This window comes from Cyrtonyx montezumae, unplaced genomic scaffold, assembly GCF_038088225.1.
Source record: "Cyrtonyx montezumae isolate F1298 unplaced genomic scaffold, pur_monq_1.0 scaffold_8, whole genome shotgun sequence".
Classification (NCBI taxonomy): domain Eukaryota; kingdom Metazoa; phylum Chordata; class Aves; order Galliformes; family Odontophoridae; genus Cyrtonyx; species Cyrtonyx montezumae.
The window spans coordinates 98,095,089-98,120,581 of NW_027072089.1; the positions used below are offsets into that span (position 1 = coordinate 98,095,089).

Sequence of the window (25,493 nt, forward strand, 5' to 3'; positions counted from 1 at the left end):
ATGAAATTTGTACAGAAGCTGCAGTGGAATATTCATGCTCTTTCCCTAAACTCTGTGCAAAGAGCTTTACAGAGGCTTGCAGTCTTGACAGAGAAGGTATAAAGCTGCATCATAATTTTCTGTGACTTCTCTCTTTGATAAAGGATTAGAATTTTCCAAAATAACCACTGTACATTAAGGAAATTTGCCAGCTTATTTCTTAGGACTAAGGCACTGCAGGGATTATTCCTTCTGTGAGGAAAGCTGTTTTCCACAATTAATTTGAATGTTGCAAATATTGATCTTCCGCAGTAAGAAACTTTCTATTATGCACTGCATTTGCAGTGTGGAAGAAAACAGCAATCTGTATCCTCACAAAATAGAGGTTCTAAAGGGATTTTTTTTTATACAACCTCACATTAATCTTCTGAATTTACATTATGTTCCCATTATTTTGTTTTGAGAAAGAAGCATGCCTCTCTGAGGGGAAAAAGAACCATAAAGATTTGACTGTATTAAAATAAGCAGTAAATCTAGTACTGAGCAATGATTCATATGATTGGGAAAATAATCTTCTCATGTCAATCATTATTCATCTAAGTGTACACAAATTACTTATCTAAGTGGCTTTTAAAAGAATATTTAAACACCATGCTATATTTAATTTATGGCAATGCACAACAAAATCTAAGGACAGGCAGTTGTAGAGTGAAGAGTGCAAAATGAGTTTGTATAAATGTTTTGGACATCTGCTGTTTGATTAGTAATAGAGGTAGAGATTTTGTTCTGGGAGAACAAGAAGTCTGGACACCAGGCAGAAATGAAAATACTTAATTCAGAGTGCAAGACTGCTGTTTGAGATTTTCATTAAATGCTGGACTGGAATTCCAGATGAAGCCCAAACCAGTTTCAGTGAAACAGAAAATCCTACAATTGTAACTAGGAGATGCTTTCAGACGCCCGCTGGTAGAAGCAGTCAGTCAAGACAGCAATAAAAGAGATCTTGCTGTACTCAAGCAGTAATCATCCTCTCAAGTTTTAGACAAAAGTGACAAAAAAAACCCAGACCAGGCAGTCTGAGCTGTACCTTGCCGACGTCGACTGTTCAGTTTCCTAAAGCAGGTGCCCTCCACAAGTCGATTAAGACGCTGCTGCTTGATCAGTTCTAAGATCTCAGGCTGAATCTTCTCTTTCAGTTCCCTTGGGAAGAAAGAAAGCAGGCACTTGTGAGTCTCAATCAAAACCCATCCTCTTCTCTCTGAAACAGAGACTCTCACAAGATGTTTATGTCCAAAAAGAAGACAACTGTCAGAAGCATGCCCAGGTCAGAATCTAGCCTGCTTTAGAATATGATTATTTTCTTATAAAAGGGCACGGGAGTCAGGCTATCTCTGCTCTAGACATCTTCCTGCTATAGCATCAGTGTATGACTCAGGCAACTTACTTGTTTCTTAGCTTATGCAGCTAAAAATAACACTTGCTATAATCCATTGACAAGCTTTCTCTGCAGCAAATAATGCTCTTTCATCACTGGAACACTGTGAAGCTTATTTGAGGGTCTCTCACCCCTTCTTGTATGGTGCTCTGCTAGCATGCTTTACTAGCATTACTATTTAGGACAACACAAGAAGACTAAAACACACTTTGAATCAACAGAAAAACAAAACAAACCAACAAAAAAAAAAAAACCCAAACAACAGTGAACATTGCTAATGAGCCAAAACAACGATTAGTTCTGTATGCTTGGTATTGAACTTAATGCCATTCAGTTAATTTGTTATTGGCAGAATTTGGTGGAAAAGTAACCCCTGATGCGAACTGTTCAAGGATCAAGCTTTGCCTTTGTCCAGCAATGCAAAGAAACAGCAGTGCATTTAGAAGCATTATTATATACCCCCAAGGAAACCCATTTTCCACATTCTACTTTGATAAAAGCAATCAACATGTCAAGAACTAGGTGTAAAATGTATGCATGTAATATTTAAAGTTTGATTTCAAATATCATCACATGGACTCAGAGATGTCTGAAATAATCAGTTATATCCTCATGAAGATTCATTAAGAATATATAAAAGACAGGTTGAAAGATTAACTTGACAGTAAGCCTAGTAAGATTAAAAAAAAAACCTGAAAATGTAGATGGTTTATAAAATATGAAGCATGTCAGAACCATAATTTTGCACTGCTGTGAGCATTAGGTAACACCAAAACTCATTCTGTCTGGCAGTATGTTCCAGTGATCATCATCAAAAGAAAGCAAAGCTGTGGTATTTCGTAGATAAAACAAAAATGTCTCAACTTCTTGAATGCTTGGGAACTTCAGCCTCTGCTGATTTCCACATTCACGTGGATCTGGCAACTTTGATCTGCCAACAACCCACCGAATCCACTGGAAGTTCTCTGTTAGTCAGATCAAGGCTTTAAACAGAAATGTCATAATTCTCCCAGGTATTAACAAAATGGTTGGAGTACCTGATGCATAACTCACCACATATTTACAAGCTGTGAAAATCTAGCTGGTCAAAAATCAAGCAAACATTGTAACTATAGAAACAGGCCACCTCTCAGAAACACACAATTAGTACTTCAGGACAATTTTCTAACATTGTTTTCTTATTGGGAACAGAGGTAGGAATGTGCTGAATAGTTACGTTCTGTGATTAGAAGAATTCTGTGATTGAATAGATGTCTTCCCTTTCTGAGCTGATGAGCTTCCCCATTCCTTAGGTAAGAGCTGGGAACAGGGGCAGAGAAAAGCAGAGCTAAACCACAGTGCACATGACTGAGCAGACTGAGGTACAGTCTACATACAGCAGGACTGACTCCAAGCATTCAAAATTGATATAAACTTCTGTGTGATGTTTTGGTAGTTTAATTTAGAAAATAGATTACTAACATGATTTGGCATAGGGGTTGGACTAGATGATCTCTAGAGGTCCCTTCCAACCCCTACAATTCTGTAATTCTGTGATTAAAGATGTGCTAAAGATCGCCTAGCATTAGGTTTCTACAACAGTATGGAAAAAAAAGCAACAAAAAAGAATGGGTCATCTAGCACATCAATACCTGACTAGTTACTCACAGTATTCCCTCCTCTGTCCTCTGAAGTCTCATCTTCCCTTTACAAATCGGAGGAAGATTTTAAAGCAATTCAAAAATAAAGAAGCAAAACCCTCTGAAGTACTTCAGTATCTAAGATTCTCTGGGGAGAAAGGGAGGTAGGAATGAAGGGGAGCCTTCAGTCTCCTAGCTGATGTGCCAGAGTCTCTCTACACATATGCATAACTTGCTTTCATAACCATGAAGCTCAGTGAGATAGCAATTTCTTTAGTTTTACAGTCCCCATGCTTCAGCACACAGAGGAACAAAGAGTTGAAGGAAGATCATAAACGCAAATATATTTTTGGAAAAATTATTTATTCTCCTTTGGATGACATCAGCTGAACAGTTTGTGCCTTGTGAAGAGCAAGAACAAACTAGGAAAGCCAACAGAGACAGGAGCTTTAAAAATTGCTGTTAGCTTCCTACTGTATTGCTGTGATGTAAGAATGACAAAAGTCAGTGGGCTGACATGACAGAAGGGCTGATGGAACTACACAGTAATATACGATCACTAATTTTCTGATCTCACTGGTCTCAGCACTATAGGCTGCTGACATCAGTTAGATATTTTTAAAATAACAGACTTGGACTGTCTGTAAATCTGAACGGCACTGGATTTTTTGAAAATAATACGGATTATTCTAGCTCTAATTCAGCACCAGTTCTACCTGCCCCTATCTTTTGCCTTTTCTGCTTATATTGAAGACTCTTGTCAGCTGTTCCCCTTCCAGGATGGGGCATACTGTAGTCATTTAAATCATTACAGTGTAATGAAAGACTAATCCAAGGACTGCTTTCATGGGTTCTATCCTTTTATCTTTCTGGTGGGTAGCTATGTACTCTCCTAATCACTTCAAGCATTCAGAGCAGGCATTAGTGAATCTTTAACATCACAGAGAAATATGTCAAGATAAAAAGCCAGAAAGCATCCACTTCCCTTCTTCTCTCTATTTCCTTGCATGTGCCAATTTTCACTCAGATATTACCCAGCAATGGCTCCCTAACTGACACGAGCTTTCCTTTAACCATCAAGTCTCCACATGGAGATCACAACTTTATCCAGTATTACCCCCATCTCTGTTGCACTTAATGCATCAAGTAGTTCTCAGGACTCCTAAACACCCTCTTTCACAGCCATTCAAAATGAGCCCATAATATTCTATAGCACTTATATTTATATTTGTGGAATGGCTGTTTGGATGATCAGTAATGATCCCAAGCTCTTGCATGCATTCTGTTCTGAAGAATTTTCCCTCATCTGAAGAAACTCCAGTGCATGGCACAACAATGCTCTTACAGAAGAAACAATTACTTGCAAAACAAGGTTGCTGTAATTACAGGGACCTAAGGCAATGCTTTCCAAGTTACATTCAAGTCCAACTCAACTGGAACTTCTCTGATCTGGCAGCTTGAAAACTTAAATCATCAGTACTTATATAAAGAACAGCAAAAGAAAGATTTCTATCGTGTCAAAGGCAGGAAAAACCATCCGACTGCCATATGCTCACACAGAATTAAACAAGGCCCACTGACTTTACATTCAGCTGTGCACAATCTCTTTTAGCCTATCTGTAAAGCTTTAAAACATACAGCAGAGCCACGATTGCTCTCTTCACTCACAGTCTCTTTCCCCACAATGGGACCATGATTCCGTACTCCTATCAATTGCGCCATCTACGCAATTTGAGAGAGCTCAGTACACAGAATCAAATCAAAGGGGAAAATGAAAGAACCGTTTCTTTTCACTGACAAGAATAAGCCATCGTGGATGCAATCGAAATGCAAATTCATAGAGTCAAATCTCTGCAAATGCAGTTGTGATTGCTGAAATACCTTATCAATTTACTCAGCCTTCATAGCCTTTGGGCTTAGCCTTTGTCCTGAATCTGAAATGAGTCTAGTAACATTTTAGTTTCCTTTAACTACTTGTTTCCTTCATCTCACCCTGGTGAAGAAAACTCCAGGCCGGGGCAGCAACTAGCTAGAGCCATGCTGGACATAAGGAGGTTGCAGAGGGCAACTGGCATGTTTCATGAGGCTATGCAAGGCAGCAAGAGAATATAAATAGTTGACCTGTATCATAGCTGAACAGTTGACTCACAGCAGAAGCAAGGAAAATGAGCAGCTTTTGTGACAAGCTTAGCAGTACTGTAAGCAGCTCTGATCCACTGAGCACTGCACAGGATTGGCAGGGGATTTTGAGCAGTGTAATGATGCAAAACTGACTGGAACCATTTGTAACTGTTTAATTGATGCATTACTATGAGTGACATCAGTTCTAATTGGGCATTGGGTCCTACCTTTTAAAACACTGAACACATAAAAGAAGCATTCCCTCTCTGATCCACAATGGTATGATTAAAGTGTAGTTCTATTTAGCTTATGCTTCCTCTGTTGCCCTGCTGCTCATGGATGAAGACATCCCCAGAGCTCAGACATATCTATACCCTTTAGAAACAAATGAAAATGAGCATCCAGCAACAGAATTCTGAAATGTCCCAGTTCAAACCCTTCCCTATAGCTTTGCCTTGTGACGGAGATTTGGAAAATTACAAGCCATTATACTTCAAACATAGTCAAGACTTCATGACATATCTATTGACATTTCTGGAATCCTCACTGTTTCTCTGCTGATATCAAAAGGTTCCTGCTATCTCTTTGTGCACCATGGAGTCTGAACTTGTCCTGTGTTATTAGTTCAGCCATGAGTCCCGGTCCAGAGCCAAGAACGGCCTCCATTTCTTATGTAACAGAACAAAGGGTATTCTGAGCAGCAGGAAGGAGCTGTGATGGTGATGTTAGCATTTAATTCTTTGCAGTAAACAACATGGAAATGAGAATCTCATTGTCACGCTACCACAGTGTTATCATTTACAAATAAATAATAGCTTTTCATTAACACCAAAGATAATGCTCTAAAGAAAGATGGTAATACATAACCCCAATCTTTTCTGAAGCCACTGAGTATTGACTCCTTTTATTTTGAACTTCTTGTCTGGCTCAGAGAAGTAGCATTTTCAATTCTTTTCTCTTGGACAGAAGGCAAAGTTTAAAAAGAAATAAAATAAAAAAGCCAATACTGACAACAAAAAACAGGTCTATATGCACAAGGATACAAAGACAGGAAATGTCAGAGCATTGTTTCATACAAATGAGCTATGAGAGACCCTGCAGGAATCTGATGAATCTGATTTAACTAAATTCAATAAAAAAGTTGTGATTCCCAGCAGAAGAAATCAAACACACTTCAAGCAGATGCTGTACTACTGTTTCTGAGCACAGCTCCCTGGACAGCTTACTTCCTCAGGTTTCCCCTGAAGAGCTCATAAGTGTCAATCACATTTGTTAATCCTTCAATGCAAACATGGGTTAGGAGAGAAGACAGTACTTACAGAATTGGACGAGACTGGAAATCTTCCTGGTTCATTCTTTCGGACTGGCGTATTTTCAGTATTTCTGTGTAACTGAGATTCTGAAGCTTACTCTTGAACTGATCCAGTGAGCTAGGCTTGGTAGTGAGTGCTCTCATTATCTGTTCTTTCACTACCTGCATTACCTGTGGTTGACAAGAAAAAGAAAAGAAAACCCATGTTAACATCTTCTTTGCTTTTGTTTCAAATCTTGTTTTGTGTCACAGCAAGGTTTGCATTGGGTTCTTGGGCACCAGAGCAGAGATTCCCCAGTGGCCTACAAGCCCCATTCCCAGTTTCCCTGTGCTGCCTGGGGAAAGGAGGAGGCAGAACAATTGAGGTGAGTCTGGGAAGAGGTCCATGGAGCCAGTACATAGGTGCAGAAGCTGGTTAGTGCTATCATGTCTCAAGTCAATTGCTCAATAGCATATCCAGAAAAGGATTCAACTTCTAGCAGGACAACACAGCTTACAGAAAATGCTCTTCTGGTCTGTAATGAGAAAATTATTAGTTCAGGAGCTGGTGGGGAGAGGGTCAATCATCACTTGGCTGTCTCTTTGGACAGCTGAGCTATGGTCTCTGGTTACCAGACTGTAAATCCCACTCTTTCTGCTGCTTGCGTGCTCATGTCAGCAAGAGCATGACTCTTCCGGGCTGATGTGCTCCTGTCATGTTGGGGACAGGCACACACACATACACACACAACACACTTATAACAGCACGAAAAAGCTGTGATCTACAAAGGAGCCAAGAGTGCAGACGCACATCCTGACTTCTGTCAATTCAACCCAGGTGATGTCTACAAGCTGTAGGGTCTAGCTGCCCACTGGACACGACAAAGAGATTTCCAGGCCTTACAACTATCCTGCTGGGCCTAAAAGCTGCTCTTCTGACCATGTGTTAAGCCACTGACTGTGGCCCATTGCTTCCCTAAGTGTTGTCATAGTGAAAGGAGGGACAGTTTGGCCAGATGGTTGTCCTTGTGAACATTATTATTTGCCATGTAGGTTCTTCCTGTTCCCTCCCTCCCTTCTGCCTTTCAGTTATTTTATTTCAGTACTCAGCATGCTCAACATGAACGAATCTCCATGGTTTCTCAGATGGAGAGAGACTGGTATGTCCATTTCTGGGCTCATCAGTACAAGAGAAAGATGGAAGGAGTCCAACAAAGGGCTACAAAGATGATAAAGAAACAAGCATCTCTTGTGAGAGAAACATGGTCCTGCACACCCTGCTCTGGATGTCCTGGCTTGAGCAGGGGTTGGACCAGGTGACTCCAGAGGCCCCTTCTCATCTCAGCCCTCTGGTGATCCTGCAAGAGCTCCACAGTGCAGGCACCTTATGATCATATACAGTGAAGGAAAGGGAACTTGCTAACAGAGAACGTTAGTCAGAAGGAAGACACCAATTTGCCAGGGATATTAAAGGATTGCTTTTGAAGCAATGTCATAAACAATGCAAACCAAAAACAAGAATGAAGGATAGATGGCCAACAGACATCAATCTGAATATTAATTATTTTATCAGAGAAAACTGCTGAGACATAGTTAACTAAGGGGAATTGCTTGGCTTTATTTCAAATGGTTGCACATGACAGATTACTGCATTTCTCTCCAAATTCCGGACTCATTTCCTTTCCCTAGTGCTGGTGCAAATAGCACATCTTGAAACATCTGATGTTGTGCTGAAGCTGGCTGAAAGAAGAACGCCAGTTTTAGAAAGGCCCATGCCACCCAGATCCAACAGCTAGAAAGCAGCAGGAAATAGTAACCACCCCAATGGTATCAAAGCAGATGTGACCAAAATTAACCGCTACACAGAGGTCAAAAATTTTTTCTGCACTGTTCATTTCAATTTCTTCTTCCATCTTCACCATGTATCTTAAAATGGAAGTTCAGCCTCTCAGAGGTTCCTTAACCATTCTGAAAATTTACCTTTACATATGAGTATTTCTTTGCTTCACATGTGTTGCCTCAATCTACTAAATCTCATTGCCTGTGCTATGTTTTCTATTTTTGCTTCCTGAGATTTAACTTCTTTCCTAGATGTAATCCAAACACTCATTTAAACCATGTGCAACAGTGGAAAGTAAGAAACTAATAATTGGAAGACAGTCTCCAACAGGGACTACATCCATCCTAGAGGTATCTCCAAGAGCAAGATGCTTCTCACAAAGCTGTTTGCTCATCTGGACAGCAAATACTTTTGCTACATTTCCTTGCACCCTTGCAAGATCTCACTCTTGGTAAATCTTGGAAACCTGGCCCAGACAAAGAAGAGCTCCCATCCACCCACTCCTAAAAATTAAACAAACTGCTGTGTGCCTGAGCAAATCTTCTGAAACTTATTTTGAAGATAGAAAGAAACACTGAGTTCTCTGCTCTATAGCTATGCATTGTCTTTTACAGAGAGATCCATTTGTTCTCAGATGGTGGCCACATTCAGCCAAATCTTTCAGACCACCTTAATTAGCTGAGAATCAGCTACTTCCCCAGCTGAAAGGAGAACTCCTCTTGCCTAGTAACAACTACATAACAGTTACATTTAGTCTCACCAGATCACACCAGTCCACATTCAGTCACTTAAGCCCCACTGGAATCACTAAACCAGAGCTGGATGGAAACATAGTCCTTCCATCAGGACCATGAGCGCTCTCATTCACGTGTAGTTACAAAATCCTCTATAAGCCTTGCTTCCTTTCTCTGGTACTTTGTTGTGCTTAACATGCAAATAACACAAATTCCTCCTCTTTGCACTAATTTAAAAGGTTACTGACAGAATATCATTGGTTTATGAGCTGCCCTTGTTCCTGAAGAAGAAGGCAGGAAGCATGCACCCTGGGCCCAGTACATAAGGGGTGATCAATTGCCTTGTAATGTTTATAGCGAATAATATTTAACTTGTTGGCCAGAATGTCAAAGCTGTTGGTAGCAGTGAGTCTCCTGAGCATTTGGGAACCACTGCCAAGATCTTCTTCTAATCTGTTCAGAATTTCTAAAGCTGAGCTGCTTTCTGAGAGACAGCAGTAATCCTCCTTGTGTATCTGACCTTCCAATGAAATTAAAGGTATGCTCTACTCAATATAACTGTACATAAACACTGTAGATAGTTGTTTTAATTGCATTACACTTTGCTTCTCTTACTGAGAGATGAGTATTTTAGAGGGCACATGTTTTTATCTGATGACCTTCTGTATGGTAAGAGGATCCCAAGTTCTGCATTATGACAAGGACAGGTAAACGCACTAAAGACATTAAGAGGAAGACAGAAGGAAAAAACCAAACCAAAAGAAAAAAAAAAGCCCCCCCCCCCCCCCCTTTTTTTTTAATTTAAATGAAATGTCTATGGCATACAGGACCTTATTCCCAGGCTTTCATTCAACTAATCTGTCTTACGTTTTTATGGTTCATATCCATAACCATGAATTATACATGTTTTTATTAAGCTGTTTTTTTTTTCCCTCTGTATTTTGCTTATTTGACCTAATCTCTGTCATATCACATTCTGATTATTTCTCCTTTCTCCTCACTCCTGTCTCTTGTCACAATAAATTTATCTAAGCAAATAAAACCTGTGTCTTTCAGGATTAAGCAGAGATCTGAATATTTAGGCTCTACAACAAGAAGCCAAAATACTTTAAAAAGTGAGTGAGAAGATATCAGTGTTAGGAAGAGGAATTTATCAGAAGCTAAGATCCATCCATACATCATCTTCTCAATGAACATTGTTTCCAGCACATGCAGCTTGTTTCCAGCCACAATAAACACAAAATGGACCCCTTTGTATATTCTTCATTACCATACTGGTGCATTTGGCATGACTGGAGAAGAGTGGCTGTCACCTGTGACATTCAACCATTATCTGCAGGCTTCTAGAAATGTAAATCTTAGCCTTTTGCTCAACAAAACCTGCTCTTTCTACAAACTCTCAGCATCAACCTTACCAGAAACCACACCCAGAACATCCCAGAGGGCTGGAGATTCACCATGACTCATCCGCAGAAAAGCAGACAGATTAAACCTTCTCATAACATCCCCAGAACTGTTTCTTTTGAATAGGATATCATATGACAAAAGACGACTCACAGGACTGTACTACATCTAGAGATTCCCCTCTACAACCAGACTTGCAGAATCTGAGATGTAAGACATTTTAAGGCTGCTTTCTATTGGCTTTTCTATGTGACCACACAAAAAATTAACAAGCCAGTAAACAGAAAACTGGAAACATGACATATCTTTTCAAAATGTCTGCCAAGAATTTGTGTGCAGTTTCCTTCTTAAGTGATCCTGAAGGAAAGCAGCACGGTTTACACAATGTAAAAAAACTGAAGAAACATTATATATTTACTGAGATCCAGCCTTAATCATTTCAGTCACAAAGGAGACTTCCTTCAGAAAAACTCGCAAAGTTTAAAAAACAAACAAACAACCACAAATAAGGTTGCGGAATGAAATGACCAAATCATTCTTAATGAATTGTGCTCACTGACAGAAGAGGCCATAAAGAAAATTAAATTTTGAAGGGAAAGAAAATGACTTCAGTTTAGATGCAACCTGTCAAACACTTTAATGAAAACTTTACATGTTAAAAGTGTGCATCAGGTAATTTAAGACAATTTTTAGGTTATTTCAGTGGATGAATTGTCTGAAGTAGATCAATGGTTATATTTTCAGAGTACTTGGAAGAGTCATCCTGAGAGTCTTACAGATCCTTGAGAGAAAATTTAATGCTGTTCTTTGTTTTCCCATCTTCACATATTGCAACCCGTGACTTCACTACACTAGCCCCTTGGTCTTAGCCTGGACAAATCTTCCACGTTATTTTAGAATATAAATTCAGGCATGCTATTCTACAGAAGTAAATTTAGTGCTGATACAACCTAAACATTGTCAAGAGATACCAAAATTCCTGATTTTTTCTTGTATTACAGTCTGCATATTCCAGAATTATCAAAAAAACAAAACCAAGAAGCCTTTCACATCTAAAAGAAAACAACAACAAAAAAAATCACCAGTTTTCAATCATCTTAACTGTTCCAGAATACAAGGACAATGGCTGTAGCCAGTGATAAAGAGACAACTCTAAGCCAGCTGAGCGTATATAATGACAGGAATAATTAAGTTGATTCTTTCTTAGGCAGTGGGATGAGGAAGTAGCTGACAGAAGATTTAGCAGGTATAAGCTCTGATATATTTTAACTATTAATTTTCTGCAGAATTTATGTTGAAAAAAAAAAGCAACTTTTTGTTGTTGAGGTGTTAGCTTTCTTAATTTAAAGGTATATAAATATTTTGTTTATGAACATTTTTATTTTTATTTTTTTACTATGAACTAAGACATTTTTCTGTCTGCAGATAAGAGACTTGAAACAATGCAATGGTTTGGATCAAGCTGAGCAGTCTGTTCCCATGTGGTATCACTATCATTATCCATTTCAGCAATGACCATCATTTTACAGGCATACTCAATATGAACAAATGAGCACCTAGCAGACATGATGATGGAGCTGAGAGGTAGGGGATGTGACAGCAGTTCTACACAAGATGCTTATAAGAGGTCTGTAGCAGATACGTGGAATCTTAATGCTGCAGTAACAGAACTCTTCAATGTGAAATCTTGCTTATAGCCTCAGAACCCAAACAAATTGCCTGCCTTCTCCTCAGGAACAGCAAATAGAATCTTGTGCTGGATCCTGAGGTCCAACCCAGTAGACTGAGTGGTGAAGGAAGAAAGGCTGAAGACGAAGTGAGAACAATAACTGTTTCACATTTCAGAGCAGTTTTGATCTTCCCAGTTTTTTTTCTGTCCCTTGACTAATGGATCACAGGTGTGGGAAGCCAGTCTGACACCACATGGTCCCTGGGAACTGGTAAGATGAAGCTGTCATAAATCAAAGACTACAAGAGAGTAGGCAGGGGATTCATCACATTACTCCACGGACTCCATACAGCAGAAAGGGAAGAAGAGCCCCAGGGCCATGAGCACAGGACCAGTGAGACCCTGAAACAGTGAGAAACGGGGGCTGACAAAAAGCAAGAAAGTAGTCAGAGAAGTGCCTGCATCTGAAGGAGTTGATGTAAAAAAAGTTCATTTATCTGAAAAAAAAAAAAAAAGTCAGGGGTAATTCTGCTATTGGATGTGAGCATTTTGTAAGTTTCTGTTCAGTGGAAATGAACTACTAATTGTTGTACTCTGTTATATTACATCCCCAGGCTACTCCACCTGTGCAGGAAGAGCCTGTGGCCACAGAATGATTTGGCAGTTCCCAAATGAGCTCCCAGAATTCTGTTAGCTGCATGGATCATTCTTTCCTATCTACGTCCTGATGGAGAAGCACCAGGTACCACGGAGGCCTCCAGTTATTTTTCAATGTTACTATTGATTTGCTCAATTAAAGACAGAAAGAGTGGCAGGGGCATTGGCTGTGAGCCAATTTGACTGAATTTGATTGACAAAAGCCTACAAAACAAAACAAAAAATTCCACCGAAGGGCAATACAGCTGAAGGGATGAACATGAAGATAATTTTGTCAGTGACTGTTAACATTGACTATAGGCAAAGGAAACAGAAAGGCAGCCAGTAGGAAAGATGCTATAAACAAGAAAAAGTGACTAGAACAGGAACAGACAGTCTAGCAAGGGAGTATTAGCATGTGGAGGAAAGCATCTGATTGATGATTTGAAAGAAAATAAATGAAAAGATGGACAAGTTTCAAGGAAAAAGGATTAATAAAAAAAAAAAAAGATGGTGGATATGACCAATGTATTTCAGTAGAAAATGAAGGCTGAAGAAAAAGATGACGAGATTTCAGTAGAAGATTAGTTAAAAGAAAACAGGAAAAGAAAGTGCAAAAGATGGAAGAAATTATATTTCTACTGTAATATTCTGGCTCAGAAAAACAGCTTTCTGAAGCGTTACCTCCAATAAGGACTAGCCTGAGGAATATGTGGGTAAAAAAGATAGTAATGGAAAGGGAAATGAACAGCAGTCCTTCACGTAGTTGAAAGGCATGTGGACCCAGAATCAGCATCGAAACACCATCCACGAGCTATTTTTGGTAACAGACGATGTGAAAGTAGTCCACTACCTTCTTGCAGGGTTAAAACCACATGCTGCCCTCTCATGTCTAAGGATTTAGTTCAAAGCTGAGGCCACAATGCTAATCTAAACATGCACATCAAATACCACTTGCTTGGGTTGTATTAGGCTCAAAAAGGAATGACTGCTATAAAATCTCTTCCTTCTATTTCATATTTCTAGAATACTATTTGCAGCAGAAATAGGGAACATATTTATTTCCTTTACGCCTTTATGCCTTGAAGTAAGCAAAATAAGAAATGAGTGCTGTGTGACAAAGCTTTTCTGCCCCAGAAAAATGATGTGCAAAGTTAATATGACAGTTTTTGTAAACTTCTTTGTCAGTTAATTAAAGTCTTAGGTCAACCAATATTACGTTACTTCCCCCAGTGTCTGACAACTCCTCTGGCAAAATAAAACATACACAAAATCCTTGGTGGGTGGCATTTAATCCAGAGCTTTTCACAGGCAAAATGTACTGATCTTCTCAAACAAAATGTTAAGTGAGAGAAGGGGGAAAAAATGAGGGGATATTTGTATCCTTAGTCATACACCAATCTATCCACTAATATGCCTGATGACATGATTGTGATCTCTAAAGAAAAATAACATGAGAGTTACCCATGACTATGAACACACATTCTGGTGCTGTTTTCCTTTAAATACATGATTACATTAAATTGCATACATTAACTTTACTATATGGCAATAAGCTGGTTCTACAGAAAAGCAAGGATAATGTTCTAAAAGGTAGTTTTTTTTTTTTCTCATAGAAAAGCATAAAAATAATTATAAGTAAAAATCATCTCAAGTTTGGGTTACTGATGACATATAAAAAAGTCTTGGAACAGAGAGAAACATAGGAAAAGATGTGGGATTCCCAGCTCCACATCTGAGTGGAAAGGAGGGCCAGAGCATCCTCTCTGTGTCTTTGTAACAATAAAAGAAGTAGAGTTCTGCTACCACAACATGGCATCGTGTGTGCAATAGCTCAGGTGGCATACTGTCTCCAGTACTGGCCTGTAGGTAAGCTGGATGGCCCCGAATCAACTGAGCAAACCATAGCCATCAGCCAGCGCAAAACACCAGGCAGTACAGAGATTGATTCTCTACCTTTTCCCTTCTTGCTTCTCTCCCCTTTGTCAGCATTCCTCTCCCAAACCAAAATGGACCTTGAAAATCTACTGTATCTATACAGTATGTATCTCTAGTGACTCTGAGTAGCAAGTTCTGCAGCTCTTCTGCCTACTCATTACCTTAATTCTCACAGGCATATTAATAAAGGAGATATATGGCCTCTGAAATAAAACATGGGAAGCCTAGCAAGTGTTGATTAGTTAGCCCAGGACTGTGGTCTGTGAAGCAAAAACTGATAGCAACAGAAGATCCAGGTATTTTCAGAATCATATGACTTTACTTTGATACAGCAAGAGCTTCACCTACACAGGAAACACACTTTTAATCCTGAGTAATTTCATGTGTACTTTTTCCCTGATACAGAAAAGAAGCTTCAATACTGAGCAATTAGCTGAGTTAACCATTCTTACAGTAACCTCAAAAACGTGAAACTTCTCTTCAGGAATCTGAGAAACTAAGAAATCTTCAAGTTTCCATACATGCTTTCAATAGAAAAGGAGATCTACCTATGAAAAATGTACATTTTGATGAAACTCAGTTATGCGAAGTACTGTAATTTTGCCCTGCTTTGCTAATACTTCCATGTTTTTCCAGCAAGTTCAAAAGTTGGCCCACCACCCTAACAGTAAGCACCCAGGTAAGGAGTTTCAAAGTACTGTCTCACTTTTATCCATTATTTACATGAACAAAGGAAAAATAAAAGTAGCTACAAGTCAGAAGCTTCAGCTTTTGCTTTTCTATGTTTTAGTTAAATGCCATTCACCATTCCAACACTATTTTTTTTTAATTCTATTGTTTTAACAGGCTAGATTTCTACCTAGCAAAACCTAAATGTGTTTTTGGATTGAATTAGAAAACTACATTATTCACTTAGGTTTTCCTGATGAATGCAAGAGCCAAACATTCAGTAAATGGGTGTAGGACCATTTGATTCATTCCAGTTATGTGCTTATTCTCCCAGTGATGGTAAATGATTGGGCTGAACATCTATGAACCATCCAAGAAGGCAGTTGTACAAATATGCTATTCCTCTGAATGAACTCATAAATATTGATGCATCATAACTTACAGTAAATAGGCTGTCATAAGTTTTAGGTAAACCCTCATTTTCACATTCATGCCACTGAAGAAAGCAGTGAGCTGAAAATCATGTCTGGAGAACTGTTTCAAGTAATAGTTGTATTAGTATCACAGAGTCCAGTCAGGACCACAGGAATAAAAATAGCTGCATGAATTAACAGAATGATTCACAAAAATATGTGAAGCAATGAAAACATTAAATGCACCGTGACTTGTTAGATGCTGACTCTAAAAATTATTCTGTAAATCCTGAGCTCACAAATTACTAACTTGACAGATTGTAATAAGTGCTGTCAGAGCTATTGCAAACCAAGATCCGCTTTGAACTGACAAATGCACAAAAAACATCGATGTGTAGGGATTAAAAAATAAACTGAAAAAACGTTTTCATTGCCACTTAAAAATGTTCTGAAATTACTGAATAATACTCTTTCTTTTTAATTGAGTTTGTACAGAGTCCAGTCCAATGAGACCTTTGCCTAAACTACTTAAATCATTACTGTCCTCTCATATAAACAATTAAAGCAATGCATATAATTTTTCCTCTTGAATTATGGCACGTAACCAAGCCATATATAAAGAATTCAACTAGACTATTTCTTAAAAGAAGAAAAAACACAGATGACATGCTTTGTCATACTTCATTCTAAAAACTGCAGAGGAATGGTTTATGGCTTCAGAGACCTATATTTTTGATTGCCGCAAAGGAGCAATCTTTTCTCTACCAGATCAAAGGAAAGGTTTTTTAAGATCTGTATGCACTACAGGAAAATAAACTACACCCCAAGACTGATAACAGTGATTTATTTCACACATAGTACTAAAATCAACTATACAAACGCATTCAATCACTTCACCTTGATTGCAAAACCAGTCTGCTAGCCATTGAAATTAGGAGTGAAACAAACCTATGAGGCTACACAATGGTTCCTTCAGAAAAAGAATACATTTCCATAAGCAAAGGGCAAGCCACCTACAACTATATGAAAAGTTAACTAAAGACCCATCAGACCTGTGTAGGCTGGTTCCATTGCTCCCCCCCTCCACTATGCATATAAGAAGCAGCTAGAAATCACACTTCTTTCCTTCCAGTGATTATGACAGTTTTTTTTTTCCCTGCTCCTTTAACTCACATTAAATCAGAGCCAAAGGAAATTTTCTCACAGAAGGATCAAGACAACACTGCAGTGTTTACAGCTTCAAGTTTACTTCTTGCTATTGATTGGAAACTACCAGTGATATGCACAGAAACATGCACGTCTCTAGAAGCACATCGATCCTGCCTAGGAGGATAAATAATGTCTTAAAATAGTGCTACTTCTACTAAGTAGCTAATGAGTTACAGATGGAGAAAGGCTTACAGTTTCAGTGGTGAAAGACCCTTTCTCTGGTAACTTGAATGTTATCATTACACTGCTTTCCATATCATCATAAATCACTGTATTTCTTTCCACACTGTCAGTAATCTACAATTCTAACAAGCCAGCGGACTCTCTGTGACTACTGGCTTTGAGTTTTGGGGGCAGGAGCTATTTTCAGAATTAAATGCAAGCTATTTGGTTTCCTTTGAAAGACAGAGACAAATTCTGTGCATGCTAGAAGTCAGTAAAAAAATATCGGTTGCCCTGCAATCACATGCATGACTGCACAAAGGATTTGCTTCAGGAAGTTCACTCTGGTCCAGAATGAAGCCAAACGGCAGACACTGCACTAGACCACAGTCCAGGGGCACAAACATAGTGTATCCAGACACCTGTGTCACACTTCAGAAACAAGAAAGCTAGCACTGAGGCTAAAGACATCAGGATGCTATTCTGCTTTTGAATCATCTAATACAATGTGTAATTAGAGTGCAGCATCCGAGGCAAGGAATGCAAAAGGTTCTCTGGAAATGTAATGCTATTTATCCTAGTGGAAGTCAAAGGGCACTACCGTGTCTGTCCAGCAGAAGGCAGATGTCTGCACCATCACTGCCTCACAACTCCACACTGTGTCTTCCCTTACAAAACTACTCTTCTTCTTATACCTTCTGTTTAATTCGTGCTGCAGTCTGGCTTTTCCCTGGCCTGTCTTTATTCTTCTTTTCCCTTTTTAAATTCTTTACCCTCCTTCTAGAGTTATGACCGGCTCCCAGGACCCCAATAAATGAACCCAAATATCACAGCAGAAGCCACACGCGGAAACATGCAACTTTTTTATTCCAGAGGTGAGGCTGACTGGGGGAAGCCTTATAAGGCTGCTATTATAATAGGAAAGAGAAAAGCAGCAGCTCCCCATGGCAGCTGTGAACTGGGCAATATGCCCAGGGGGTGGGTGGGGCTGCTGGTTCCCAGGGAGGAGCAAACCATACAGGCAGAAGGGACTCGAGGCACTGCTGCTGGGTATGGGAATGGAGACAAATACTTCAGGCACCTCACCTGCCACCAGCACCCACCTCTTCAGGGGCCTCCAGACAAATATACTTTCTGCTTCTGCTTACTCAGCCTCATCCCCTTTGGAATGGCTCAGAATGCACCTGTGCTATGGCTCGTTTGGTGCACTTCAGTGATTTACAGGAATTTACAAAATGCTAGGATTGATCAAAAGCTCCATAAAAACCAGCCAATGAACAAATGCAACCACAAAGTTGACTGATCCATGGCTTTGGGCACTTTTGGTCCTGCAAACTTATTTTACACATCATTTAGTCTCTGCCACACTAAACACTTGGTGTTGCAACTCACAGCCATCACCTATCCAGCAGGCAAAGCAAAGTGATGGACAGCCTATAGAGGGCATGAATCAGCTAACCACTATTACCTTGTGTACTGGTAAAAACAAGAAGTGCTATTCTGATCCCATCTGGAGTACTGCATCCAGGCCTGGGGCTCCCAGCACAAGAAAGATGCAGAGCACTTGGAATGGATCCAGATGATTGCCACTAAAATGATCAGAGGGCTGGAGCACCTCTCCTGTGATGAAAGGTTGAGGGAACTGGACTTGTTTAGCTCGGAGAATAGAAGGCTCCAGGGAGACCTTACTGTGGCCTTGCAATACTTGAAAGGAAGGGGAATCACTGTTTATATGGATTGACAGTGATAAGACAAGGAGGAATAATAAAATAATTTAATAATAATTTTAAAATAAGATGGGGGGGGGGGGGTTAGGTTAGATGTTAGGAGGAAGTTTTTCATTCAGGGTGTGGTGATGCACTGGAACAGGCTGCCCAGAGAGGTGGTGGATGCCCCATCCCTGGAGGCATTGAAGGCAAGGCTGGGTGTGGCTCTGAGCAGCCTGCTCTAGTGGCGGGCAACTGCCCACAGCATGGGGGTTGAAACTAGATGATCTTTGAGGTCCTTTTCAACCCAGGCCATTCAACAATTCTACTATTTGACTCTATGATTCAGCATGGAGTAACATCGCTATATCCAAGTCCTGTCTAGTCTAAGTAGGGCACAGTTTTGGTGCATGTTAAAAGTGTTACTGAAATAAAGAGAAATTAATTCTGGCACCCTGCAAAGCTCCCTTGCACCACAGAAATGTGCTTTGTCTTGGGGAAGCAAATTGCACCTGCCTTATGTGTCATATCGTCTGTACTGCAGCACAGGTAGAAAAGTATATAGCTCATGGTAAGACTATAAGACCCTTCCAGCCTTTATAATGCACATCTGAGTACATCGGATAAAGGACTTACGTAGGTGCAAAGCTTTGTTCCCATTTTTTAAAGCTGTCAGAAGGAAATACAGGGGAAAAAAGCTACCTATTAGAGCTCCTTGAGAAAGCAATAAACTTTTGCAATAGAAATCTGGGCTAAGTAGCATCCTGTTAAAAAAAACACCTGAGGTGACAGTAGCAAGCTTTAAGAACAGTAAATTGCTCGTTACCTTGTACATAAACACAAGTCATCAGAATTGATGTTTTACACAGCCACCTCCACTAATAGCAGGATAGGATCCCACAATAGTTAAGTATTTCCCAATGAAGACAGAATTCTAGCTTCTTTTCTGGACATTCACTGTAAAGGTACCTACACACAATCCTGGACAAAAACTCTGGCTTGCGCAGCAGCGTGGACAATTGAGGGGGATTCTTTAGAGGTTGGAAACAATGCAGAAGTCCTTCTGCCCTCCATGAAGCTGTGCTCTTCATGCACCTTCACTGCACTGCTCACAAAACTCATGAATCCTAAACTAGTGGTAGCCATGTGAAAAATACAGGCAATACAGTCTTCTCCAAATTATTAGCAGGCATCACCAACAGAGCTAGCAGCACAGCAAGTTCAGACATGTAAACTTCCTAATAGGATGTTAAAAATACAACCAATGCAGCTGCTCATCAGGAAAGCCTCTCAGCCCAGATGCACTCCTTTCTTTGGAGGACAGCACCAAGGGGAAACAAGGCAGAGGATTCCCTAACAGCATGTTGTCGCTGCTGCCCCTATGCTACCCCAGGGAAGCTGCAGAGCAAATACCTGCATACATCAGGGCAGCTTCTCATTGTGTGCAGAGCCATCCCCATCAGCTGCAAGGGAAAGTTGGATATATAAGAGGACTTGAAGAAAGGTGAAGGAATTGCTGCAGTTCCTGTATCAGCAAATATCCTGAATTCACACCCATTTTAAGGATTACACAGGGTGTTTATCAAAAAAGAGATAACAAAAAGAGAAAACAGAAGGTCAAACTAAGCCCTGGTGATACTGTCATCAGACTGAATTAGTCTGGGGAATAATCCAGCATTTTCAACCTCACCTCACAATGTAGAAATAAAACTTTAGGAGACAAAAACAGACTAAAGTACTGATAAGAGGTAATTAGTTTAAGTAGATTGAAGCATCTGAGAAGTCAGTGGGACCGTGCTAAAGAACATGGAAAAAGGTCTGCTGAAAAGTCAATGTTTTTGGAGACAGCAGGCAGTGGCAAGAGAACAATAAATCAGCAGGAACTATTGGAAATAAGCCTTTCTACATGTATACATAGGTCTGCATTAAAGGGGCTTGGACATGGACCGCTATTGCAATAATATATCTAGCACATACATATTCCATTCAGTATTCTTTTTCTTTTATCAACCTGCTGTTTAACACAAATAGTCCAGTAAAATCTATTTTGAAGGGCTTTGCTAACATGGGCTACTTTTTAGGGCATTTAAAGCATTTCTCTAAATAAGTTAGGTATCTCAATTTGAAAAAAAATATATTTATAAAGAATTATCATCAATCTCCTTCTCAAAGCACTTTAACAGACAGTTTACGTATTCATAGAGCTCTGAAGACTGCAGCCCACATAGTATCTGCTATGTTTCCTCCAGACCCAATTCTTAAAACAAAGGAAACCACAAACAAGGAGTAATCAGAAGAAAGATGGCATTGGGAATACGTCCTTGTTTTAAGATGAGGGCTTACTTTGACAATCAGTAACAAAAAGGTAGTAGAGTATCAGATACTCTTTTCTCACTGCTTGTGTAGACATAGAACACCCTGGATAAAAATCAGTAATTGGTTTCCAATAAGTCTTACTTCTCAATCAACAAAGAGCTGCCAGTGACACCATTTCCATAAATATCTTGGTTTTTTTTACTAACTGTGGCAAAACTTGAAAAGAGGTGAAACTGAATAACAAAATCTGTATGTGGATGAGAGACTTCCTATAGGAGAAAGTGTCTCCAGAGTAATGAGTTCTACCTTCCAAACATATCCACGATGCACAAGTCTTCAACATCCAGTAAGCTCTGAGAAGCATGGACCACTTAGGTGTGAGTTCAGATCACATGCCAGATGGATTTGGGATGATTTCCAGAAGACTCCAGCAGGAAAGTGGATGTGCCCCTTGGATTAGGGGCAGACGCTGCAGATCATGCAAACCCCTCACCCCACTGAGAAGTTCCTTCTGCTTGCAGCTTCCTGACATTGCTTAGCCATGCACCTAAGGGCTGCCTCAAACTGGGATGCTGGTGATGAGGAGGGAGCACAGATCAATAGCTAAACGCTGCCGAGGTGGAAAAATATCTCAACAGAAAAAACAAGCCTCAGAGCACAGCAAAGCTGCACAGCCTGCAGACAGAGGCAGCCCTTGCAGTTGATGGAAGCTGGAGGGAGGCTGCAGTGAGAGCCGAGCTCGCGCTGCTGAAGGGCTGTAGGCAGGTGGGAGGAACCTCACTGTGTTCAGGGAAGGGAGGGCGTAGAGAAGGAACAAGAGCCCTATTGTGTTGTGCCTACGGTGGGGAGTATGGACATGTAAATTAACACGGTTTTTCCTCTGCATCTTCACGTCTGATTTAAGAAAGCCACTGATGGAGAGTGCTACTGGATCAGACTGATCTTGGATTTGGAGTACGCAAAAAAAAAAAAGCATTTTTACTGCTGAGAAAAAACAACAACAACAACAACACAACACTATTTAGGGCACAATGCCTCTTCAGGCAGTGCATCCCCTGCAGCACCCAGCAGTCCGCGAGGGTTTGAAGCAGCAGCTGTGGCATCCCCAATTCATTTACATCCCAATCTGCACAAAGCAGCAGAGGTGGCTTCTTCTAGCTATGCGGGGGCCAGTACCTAAGGGGCACCCGGTAACATTCCCCTTTGACCCTAAGTTTTACCTCTGTTTACTCTCTGTCTGCTGTTCCCCAATTGCACTCCAGGGACCTAAGGTATACTACAGGAGGCCCTAGCAGCTCCACGATCCTCACTCTTTTCAAATTATTGCTTTTATTCTGACTGTCTAAAGCCATGTTTGTGGGGCACTCTGGCTTGTCCTGCTTTGGCACTGTGCTCCTCTTGAGGTCCTTAATTTCTCCTCAAGTCAGAGACACGCTTGGAACACATCGCATACAATAAACGTCACCCTATCATTCTCCTTCTTATTCTTCTTTTCTCCTTTGAAATCAGAAAAGCAAACCTGCTATTCTGAATGAATGTTGCATAAGTAGGTGTGATAGAGATGTGTAATCTTTTCCTTCTAAAACATGAGGAAACTTGCCTAAGTGCAGAAAACAGCACTTGGCATGCTCATTGGCTCTACAGCACAAGCGTGGCTGCAGAACTACAATTTCTGCAGCATCAGTTCAGAAAGGAGGTTCTCTTTGATATACAGAGAATATTTAATTCCCAACGACTGCAAAATATCTTATTCTACCAAAAGAGCTGATCAGAGTGTGACACAAGTTTTTCCTTTTAGTTTTCCTCAATGGAGTAAAACAAATTTCAGGCTCCAGTGGACAGAAAACAGAATGTTAGGACAGACGGCTTTCTGAGTTTATAAACCTGCATATTTAAAGACATCCTCTCAGACTTACTAAATTTACTGTTTGGAAAGAGCAGATGTTAAATTTCCAGTTCCATCATATCGGAAGCAAGAAGAGGGGAAAGCTTTTCTGTTCCTGAGATGCCTGCAGATTTGACCAGCTGAGACCACTTCTTACTTTAGACTTCTGAGTACAATGCAAATGTGTCTAAGTACATCTGAGAGAGAAATCTGTTCTGTGCAAGCACATTTCTCTCCATACTTGCAACTGTGCCCTACAGAAGCCAAGATGATATCTGTGTGAGAGACACAAGAAGTATTGGCTTCAATGATGTCACCTGTCCTCTAGCCAGAAATCTCCATGACTTGATCCAACCATCCCAGTTGCACAGGTAACACCAACAACTTTATTTTATTTTATGAAAACAACTGAATAAGCAACATCCCTGGTACCTTTACGGAAACAATATGCAATATATTTTTTTTTTCATTTCCACTAGAAAGGAAATTTTCAAATAAAGTTGAACACCAAGCCTAAGACTATCTCAAGAGAGGCAAAGATTCAGTCTTCAGCTAGTAACAGGCTTCCTAGGCAACAAAACAGCAAAGCTTTAGGGTCCCCTCTTATCTTATAACTCTACAGGTCTGGAAACGAGGAGGTCAAAGGCACTGGAAGAGTAAGATTCCTACCTTTTAAAGGCTGCCAGTGCTAACTTCAAGCCACGTAGAGTCAAGAAGCATTAAAGCAACAACAGTTTCACCAATTAGGTGATTCACATCATTCTAGTGGCAGTCTTCCGTCAGTTAAAATTCATTTTTCTTTCCCCAAGAGCCCTGGACATTTGGGCTAGAGGTTAATCAGGTCTTTTAGTCACTGGAATGTACTTTTAAATTTCCTAATTGCCTGCAGAAATAAGATTTTGATAATACACATGCCCTTCACAGAGCGGTATTAAGATTTTATAACCACTCCTGAAAGTGGCCTGCATAATATGATAGTGACTTCATCCCTCCTGGACAGTAGGGCCATTGCAAGCTCAAACACAGCAATTATTTGCTGTACTGCCACATGTCCTCTACAGGCACCACAGACTAGAGGCGGATAGTACAAGACAGAATTATCTAGAAGTAAGAAAAGAAGAAATGAAGGGAAAATGGCAAAGTGATTTCAGATAACTTAGGCAATTCATCTTATCTTCTTGCTCATCTACAGCTCCAGCACTGCAATGCAGCTCATTCATTACCTGAACACCAGGAGAACCAAAGTCAGTAAATATAGTCAGTTTTATACTTCGGGGATGCAGTAATCATTTAATGATTCCTTGTCCACATGCTTCAAAAGTTTAGGAAACATCACAGAGAAGGTTAGCTTTCATCCTCACCTGTGCTGGAGAACTTAATGCAGCATTCCCAGCAGTGGGGACAACCCACACCCACCTGTGCTCTGCCTAACGTTCCTGTAGTTTCACAAAGGTGAACAGAAAAGGCTTCTAAAGGGGTCTCAAAAATATGGTTTGAATCTGAGTACAGACATTCAGTAGGTGAATGGGTGAGATACTGTGATAACCTTGTCCACACACGATACCGGCATGCCCATGCCGGTTACTTGTGTCCTACCCTGGTCATGTCCAGACACCTTTATTACAAGCCAGGCATTTCTCTCTTTGTCCCTTAAGCTCCTGCTCATGTGCACTAGCATCAGTAGGGCAGCAGCCATCTCCTCATTCAAGCACAGCGAAAAGCACAAGCCCTTTCAGCAACAGTTAGCTCTTCACAACAGGAGTCCTCCTTCTATCAGTTCCATGGTTCACTCCTTTTGGTCATTCCTCCAGTAATTGCCAGGGCTCTGTGATCAATCTACAACAGCCTCACAGCATTATTCAGGGTAAGCATTTACCCCAGTTGGGCCTAACAACACCAAATCCCTATTCTTAAGTCAGCTGGTGGCACTACCTTGGGCACAGGGGGAAGTTTGGGAAATTTAGCTGTCCTGGGAAACAGGAAAAAAAGCCTGCCACAGACTTGCTGCCAAGCCATCCTGCTTCTTGCAACAGACAAATTACCTCCTGATTAATTCTATCCCAAAGAACGTCTGCAAGTGCTGCCAGGCAGCAGTAACATTTGTTTAATCAGAGGCTCTGGAAAATGAAGTGCTTCTGGTGCCTGTGATAGATCCCACCTTTCTCCCCCAATCTTGCTCTCTTCCTCCACTACGGGTGCCAGAGCCGCTCTCCTCCTCTGCAGCACAGTGAAGAATGGAACACAGATGAACAATTTAGAGCCGATAAATCAATCTTGCTTTACATATTCTTGTTTCCTCCACAGCTTTCCTCCCACTGATGTCCCCTGACACACAAATACACACAGATATAAATACTGCCTTGGCTAAGTCAACGTGGTTTTTTTTTTTCACCTTTTGACCCACAGTACGTAGCAAATCAACATCACTGATATCGAGACTCCCCACCATGTCCTCTGCACTCTGACT

At 40.4% G+C, this 25,493-nt stretch overlaps 1 protein-coding gene across 1 annotated transcript in view; it reads right to left on the reverse strand.

Annotated features, from left to right (window-relative positions):
- LOC136058703 (engulfment and cell motility protein 1-like) overlaps positions 1-25,493 on the reverse strand; it is a 76,804-nt gene that overhangs the window by 19,991 nt on the left and 31,320 nt on the right. Inside the window, exons 2-3 of the mRNA XM_065752364.1 lie at positions 6,474-6,637; positions 1,067-1,179 (exon numbers count right to left, since the gene is read on the reverse strand). Of these exons, the coding sequence (XP_065608436.1) occupies positions 1,067-1,179; positions 6,474-6,634 (274 nt within the window). The 5' untranslated portion in view covers positions 6,635-6,637. The remainder of the gene's footprint in view (positions 1-1,066; positions 1,180-6,473; positions 6,638-25,493) is intronic.